Source organism: Nuphar pumila, chromosome 2 (genome assembly GCF_984573655.1).
Source record: "Nuphar pumila chromosome 2, dmNupPumi1.hap1.1, whole genome shotgun sequence".
NCBI lineage: Eukaryota > Viridiplantae > Streptophyta > Magnoliopsida > Nymphaeales > Nymphaeaceae > Nuphar > Nuphar pumila.
Window position 1 is genome coordinate 5,550,830 of NC_143250.1, and position 7,651 is coordinate 5,558,480.

Sequence of the window (7,651 nt, forward strand, 5' to 3'; positions counted from 1 at the left end):
AAAAATAATTAAAAAATATTACTTGTCAATCAAAACGTGACACATGTTAAAGATGGTTTTGCCATTGTTGATGAGAAAGGGAAGGATGTTTTTTTTTTCTTTTTGAAAGGCAAGCTGGGCTTAGACGGACCCCTACCATAACAACATCCACCCCATGTGGCAGAGAGATTCGATCCTGGGCCTTTAGCTTGGACCCTGCTTACCACATGGGATACCACTTCGGTGGTAAAGGGATAGATGATTTTGCGTTTAGGGATGGCAGTGGACCGAGGACGGGGTGGGGACAAGGTCTCCACCTCCACCCTGTTTCAAAATTCTGCCCTTCATTTTCACAGGGTTTTGATTTTAACCTCCATCCCCAGTCCAAAGGAGGCGGGGCAGGGCCCCGTTTTTCCCCGGTCCACTGCCATCCCTAAAGGAATTTTAGTTATTTTTACTAACAGGGATCAGAGATGAAGCGGGGATGAGGCGGGGCGAGAGAAAGCGTAAGTCCATCCTCGCCTCCATCCTTGCACTGGTTTTGATTTTAACCTTCATTCCCACCTGTATCCCCGTTTCAGGTCCTTCATCTCCAATCCAAACGGGGCGAGGCGGGTCGGGCTCCATTTTCCTCGGGTCCATTGCCACCCCTATTTGGGTTTGCCTTATGAGGGGCGATTATTTTAAAGACTTTTTATCTTATTACGTAGAGTACACAAGAAAAGATTGAGTGCACATTCCAAGCACCATGCCATGTGAGGGACGTGCATTGGCTATTACATAATATCTACCTACGTAAGTCAGGATTTAAAGCAGAAATCAGACCATTAATGCCAATTTGCCTCTAGGTTGGACTTCCCACTAATCCCAAAAGTGAAGTGAGTGAACTAAGGACCTGTTTGGAATCTTGCAGTCAGTGGTAGCTAAGGATGCAGTTACGAAATCCACAAATTTTATGGATTTAGCAAATCCACATGGTTGTTTGGGATAATTGGAACGGTTCAGCTAAGGATTTACCACTTCCACTTGTGCAGCAGAAAAGTTAAAATTATAACAGGATGAGCATTGGGAAGGTCATTGGAGTAGGCACAATAAGCACCAGTGTGGGAACTGGTATAGCATTTGGCGACTACCACCTCATATAGGTGGAAAGTGAAATGTGGAACTGGAGTTGTCAAATACTACTCCAGTTCCATCATTTCCTACCTCCGGAGCCTAGATTCCAAACAGGGCCTAACAAGAAAGTTGAGTAGTGTTATAGGAAAAACTCAACTTGGGATAAGGGGTCTCCCTTTCAATGAGCTGAGACCAATATATGTTAAGATCGGATCGGCCATCGGCCAACAATTCAGGTGAATCATCCGAATACCGATTCTCAACTGAATCGAAATGAATCTGCCAATTTTGAACCATCAGTTGACACATGTTATAAAATATTAAAATAATATTAAATTTTATTTTCTAGTATTATTATATACCTGAAAAATATCCCAATAGGGTCAATTGAGAATCGATTTTTTACTGATAGATATGAATCGGGCGGTTCAGGCTGACTCCCAAGGTACTGACAATATTGGCTGAGACCACCTGGGACATGAGCAGGGGTGACCACATTAGTTCCTCTTTAAACATATGAGCAGTTTCCCCAAAATTAAACAGCACAACGGCTATTAGGCATAGACAGCAGCATCTGTTTGAAGTATCCCAAATCACTCATATCCTGCAAAACAGGATAATTGTGATTAGCGTGTGCTTTACGCGCATTATTCTAATTTTATCCCATTTGCAAGCATAGAAGTCAAAACACGTCCATTGAGCTAGGGATGCAAATGGGCCGGATCTAAAATGAAGGTTTTGACTCTCCCATGTATTTAGCCTCTCCCCTTAGAAACCTTTTGCATCCCTACATTGAGCTCAAGTTTGAGCATCATGTAAAACATAACCAGGTTCCTAAACACAGATTTAGTGCAGTTTAGACATCATATATGCCAAACATGGCCATGGCCACAGTCCCCAATTTGTCATGGCACTAACATCACAAATCGGTTCCCTCATCCCCTATGTCATCCCTACCTTCATTCGCCTTTTTGAGATTTCATTGATGCAAGTTGTTTTGATCACATTGGACTTTGGAGATGTGATCTACATCATTCCTTTAGTGAAGATCAACATTTAAATTGCTCAAATCCAACTTGTGTGCAGGATTTTTTGGCAATTAAAACAAACAATGGTTGACAAAATACAAAACTTTATGATTTAAAAAAGCATATTTTTCTTTAAAAAGTACAATGTAAGGTTTGATTCTCATTGAATCGACTGATCAAAACAACTTGCATAATAAGATTCAAGTTGGTTAGGAAGATGGGGGATGATTGAAATCGAACTCCTAAGATCAAGATAACTGAAAAAAAAAATAGATTTTGGAGTTACACGAACTTGGTGAAGTTTAAATTGACGCTAAACCTATCTTAATCCTCAAAGTCACAACTTCTGCAGATCAAAACATTAACCAAATGGGTCCTAAGACTCCACTAGACCAAACGTTGCCCTAAGAAACTAGGCTTAAGGCCATGCGCCCAACAAGCCATGCAAATATAACTGTCCATCAATCATCAAGGAATTATGCATCAATGGGATCACATCAGCTTGCTGCATAAGGTGGTTCGTGGTTGCAGCAGCCCGTTGTAGCATCCCCACCCCCTCTGTGCACTCTGACCACTGATTGAGACCACTCACCAACGTTAAGTCAATATGACTCCATTGAAGAAAAAGAGAAGAGAGAGAGAGAGAGAGAGAGAGAGAGAGAGAGAGAGAGTTTAAATGAGACACAGGGGCGTCTACACTAGTCCTTCCTTTGCTTCCCCTGCCTTTGCTTACCAATTGCCCCCCTAAAGAGACAAACAGTTAGAGCCAGAGCAGAGCTGCGAAACGTCCCTTTAGTGTCTCTGCTGAGAGAATTATTATGGAATTTTAGGCACCCGAGGAGGCTCAGTGCACGCACTGCTTCACTGTGGCTGAATAGGGGCAGGGCAGCCCATGTGACTTTGTCATATTTTGATGGTCATTTTGTAAAGACAGGCATTAAAGGATCACCACCTTTCAGTATTGCAGATACCTTTTTTTGTCATACATCACATTTCATTTAATTTGTTTAAGATATTAAAAAGAAGGGTATGTTAAAGGTTAATGGGACACCCATTGATAGTGCTGGTCTTATGATGATGGTATGATGAAGTAGTATTTTAAAATATTGGCATGAATTCTGGTAGTGTTTGGTGGTTTCTTTACTGATAATGGCAGCATATACAGTATTTTAACCATCAGATGGGTCGTTTTCTTTGACTGCTTTTTCTTCTAGATGGTTATTGGTGCTGTTCAATTGTCCATGCACAGCAGAACGATTAAAGGAAGTTTATCAGAGGAAGTGCATGTGTCCTCTGTGGATGGTTTTCTTTCGTGAATAAGAGAAGGGCTTCAAATTCTTTGGCTAGGGAAAGCTTACCAAAATCGTGATATTTTTCACGTTTAGTTTTAGTCTTGGTATCCTCGATGGAAAGAGTGGTGTAGATTATACATTGAATAGTATGTATGGTATAGTTTAGTCTTGGTACCCAAGGGGTTTGGCGTAGTGGGATGAGGCCTAGGCCGTTTGACGGGCAGCCTAGGTTCAAATCCCATGGGTGTCACCCCCTGTGTAAGCCAAAACCTGGCAACTTCAGCTGTGATGTCACCTGTCCGGACACCCGTGGCCGTGGGTAAAGGGGTAAGCCCTAGGAGTTTTATGCTGGCAGGAGAGCGACTGTAAGTACAACAGACTGAGCCAGCACGGCTAGGTCTCTGCGACTTAGGCCGGTTTCTCTAGTAAAAATAGAAAAATATAGTTTGGTCTTGGTATCCTCAATGGAAAGAGTGTTGTTTGCAATTGCCAAAGCGACCCCGGGGAACAATATTAAATTGAAGTACATGTTTGTCCCCAAATGGGAATCTTCACAGTGAAAATAACAGTCACCCATTGTAATAGTAACACTAGTAAACTCCATTGCAAATATATATATATATATATATATATATATATATATATATATATATATATATATATATATATATATATATATATATATATATATATATATATATATATATATATATATATATATATATACACACACGCATAAAACAAGTCTCTAGATAGATAAAGAAGAGTTGGTATCCCTACATTACTAACTGCTTGTCTTTTTATTTTAGAGATGGAAAGCTTGGTCTACTGTTTGTAGTGTAAAATGGCCCGTGGCTCTTCGACAAATAGCTTTCCTTGATAGCCAACTAAATGTCAACTGCTTCCTGTCCCCCAAAAAGTGTCTCTGTCTCTCGGCATTTTTGATAAATGTTTTTCTGCAGTCCATAAAGTGCAGCTTGAGAAATTGTTAATAAAATGGTTCCTTTTGACGTGTTTAGGGTTGAGAGAGAACTGCTTTATGAAGGTGTTGGGGCATTAAGCTTTAGATTGTTGGCTTTTTTCGTATGGGTAATTTGACTTAGACCCTTTGAGAAACAAAGCACCACAACACATTTCGTCTAGTGGGTCCTGTGTTTCTTAGAATTTTTTGTTGGGTAAGTGAAAAAATCCTATTTTTTCTTCACTTTTTGCATATTTTTTGTGTTATTAATGTTTTTTTTTTCTTGTTCGTAGAGAAAGAGATGGGTTTGGTTGAAAAAATGGCTTGGGCTAATGAGTATAGCAAGAGACGCTGCAGGAGAGTGTATTGGAGGGTTAGAGCAGAGATCAGGAGGGCCATCAAGAGCATGATGAACGAGCAAAGACTGATGTTCCGATATGATGCTTCAAGTTATGCTCTCAATTTCGATGATGGTGCTGCATCTGATAGTGGGTGCGTGGATGACACCATAATCTTTGCCTTCTGGTTCCTTCACTTTATGTACAAAGCTAAGTTACAATACCTAAGGGAGAATTTACAGGAAGAAGCAGAAATGCGAAAATGTAGCTAATTTCTTCTCTTTCATGGAATGAATAGAATTATTCTCTTCTGCTGCTGCTGCTGCTGAACTCCTTTCTTCTTCTTCTTCTTCTTCTTCTTCTTCTTCTTCTTCTTCTTCTTCTTCTTCTTCTTCTTCTGTTTTTAGTTATTATTCTCTTTAGCCTTTGGTGGTTTGTCTACTGTCATTAGCAAGAGAAATATGAAATGTCAAAATTCTTGATTTTTTTTTTTGCAAGTTAATTCTTCTTCAGGGAACTTGAATGAAATAAAAAATTGAGTGATGTCAACTTTCTTTTTTCTTACCAACGGGGGCTCCGCAGGAGCGGTTAGTGCAGGTAACCTTGTGTTGAGACGTTGCAAGTTCGAACCCCAAATGGTAAGGTTGTATAAATGGTAGGGGTCTGCCTGACCCCATCTTTTTCTTTTGAAAAAAAAAACTTTTTTTTCAAAATTTAGAACGAGGAAACCACTGCTATGGTTGCGACATCACATTATGGGTCGAGAGATGTCACATTGACTGTAGACTTGGGTCGGTGTCTGCAGTGTAGAACTCCAAGGGTACTCCAACTGCATGCCGGGGATAATTTTTTGTTTAGCTCAGGTCTTGCAACATGACTGTAGACTTGGGTCGGTGTCTGCAGTGTAGAACTCCAAGGGTACTCCAACTGCATGCCGGGGATAATTTTTTGTTTAGCTCAGGTCTTGCAACATTGCGCACCTGGGGTATCGAACTCCCGGCCTCTTTCAACTTCAAAGCCTTAAGCCGATCCACTTAACCAGGTGTGTGGAACCCTGGTTGCGCAAGAATGAAAGCCTTTGAAATAGTCATATCCTTGAAACTCTTGGCCATTTGCAAGCTAGAGAATTTTCTTGAAAAAAACATTGGAAAATATTATTGGTTTGTGAAGCTGCAATTGGAGAGACCAAATCTGTGAGCACTTTGGCCATTGTGCTTGACATATTCGGCAGGTCCAGTTCTTTTTTGTGCAAGACGTTTTACATGGAGAACAGCAAACCCTTTTAACGAAGTTTGATTCTATAGAGAAAAGAGACTCGGGGAAGTAAAGTGTATTCTTTCAAGTGGAAAGAACTCTCACTACAAGAAAAACGTGGATTAGTGATGGACATTTGTGACAGATTTTTTTCATCGCAAATATGCACCGGATTAGCGAGAGAAAACTATCCGTCGCTAACATTCAAAATATTTGCAAAATTAACGACAGAAATATCTCTCTCGGAATTATGTAGCTAACGAGCGACGGATTAGCGACGTCATTTTTCCGTCACCAAACACTACAAGAAAAAATGTTAATTAGCGTCAGAATCAGCAAGAGAATTATTTCGTAGCTAATATGTCGCTAATTAGCGAGAGAATTTTTCTGTCGCTAATTAGCGAGAAAATTTTTCTGTCGCTAATCTGTCGCTAGTTAGCGAGAGAAAAATTTTGTCGCTACTTTTCGAATTAAAGCATCCCAACTGAGGCACAAAAATTTTCCTCTCTCCTTGTTCGAAATTTAAACCGATGACTTCTTGAATGATGACGATTTCGTGGCGGAGGAACGCAAGGAAGAAGAGGAGTTGGAGTCGCCCACCGACACTGGAGGACCAGGCGGAGTCGATTTTCCGGCGTCCAATGGTGCCGACGAGCCGGACCACCATACATCAATTGCCGACCGACCCACTTAAGAAGATCTTCTTGCACCTCTCCCTCTGGGAGATCTTCGCCTGCCGCGCTGTGTGCTAGTTGTTCCAGCAGACCCTGACTTGCCCCTTCTTCCTCCAGCGGGTCATTTTTTGCACCACCCTTAGTTGGTTCGTCGTCCACCCCTCGCACTGCCGGAAGTCCCGCTGTGCCTCGTCGGAGTCCCTTCAAGTCTACGATGCTGAAAGTGACGTTTGGCTTTGCTTCCCGCTCGATTTACTCCTCTTCTCCTCTGCTATCCCCATTGTCGCATCCTCCGACCTTCTCTACCTCTGGTGCAAGTCGAATTTCGTCCGCTCTCTCGTTATCTGCAACCCCGTCATGCAAAAATTTAGGGCTTTGCCCCAATTGGGGTCAACGTGGTTCCGCCACAGGACCGTCCTCTTGGCGGGTTTCAGAGTTCTGGTCCTCAACGAGTTTGTCCCGCTCTACATCGCTAATGGGAATCTTTGGTCGAACTTCTCCTCTAGGTTATTGTCGAAGCCGCGGAGCCCCATGCTCGTCAGATCCGTAGACTACGCCCTCTGCGACATCGGCTCCCCGTGGAGATCCCAGTGGAAGATCATTTTTTGCAAATTGGACTAGTTGGAGTGAGGTCGCACCTAGGATCGGCTCGAGCAACGAAAGTGGGGAGAGATCTTCGACATCCTGGGCGGCCTCTGCTGATCCAGGGGAAGAGAGCGAGCCTGCTCATGGTGGGAGGGCTAAAGTCATTGTTCGCAACGTCAGAGAGTGCGCCGAAGAGCATGCCAGAGAGCGTGCCGGTTCTGCGCAAAAGACCCCGCAGTGGCGGGCCGCTCGGGTGCAACATATGTGTGGTGCGGTACAAGTCTGGCCTATTGTTGCCAGAATACCGCTCGACAGGAAGCAAATTTAAAAAAAAAAAAAAATTAGCGACAGATATTATCCGTCGCTAATTTAAAATAGCAGCGGACTCGCAATGGATATTATCCGTAGCTAATTTAAAATAACG

General features: G+C 42.3%; 1 protein-coding gene across 1 annotated transcript; it reads left to right on the forward strand.

Moving 5' to 3' along the window:
* The first annotated feature begins 6,513 nt into the window (after positions 1-6,513).
* Positions 6,514-7,263, forward strand: LOC149844575 (SKP1-interacting partner 15-like). Its single transcript, XM_089985461.1, has 2 exons — positions 6,514-6,711; positions 6,760-7,263. Exons 1-2 carry the CDS (start codon positions 6,514-6,516, stop codon positions 7,261-7,263), a joined length of 702 nt encoding a protein of 233 aa, XP_089841587.1.
* The last annotated feature ends 388 nt before the right edge of the window (positions 7,264-7,651 follow it).

Bases quoted from the DNA above. Each gene is read 5' to 3' on its own strand.
- LOC149844575 (XM_089985461.1), top strand. From the start codon at position 6,514: ATGACGATTTCGTGGCGGAGGAACGCAAGGAAGAAGAGGAGTTGGAGT. The intron at 6,712-6,759 runs GTGTGCTAGTTG...TTCTTCCTCCAG, and splicing joins AGATCTTCGCCTGCCGCGCT to CGGGTCATTTTTTGCACCAC.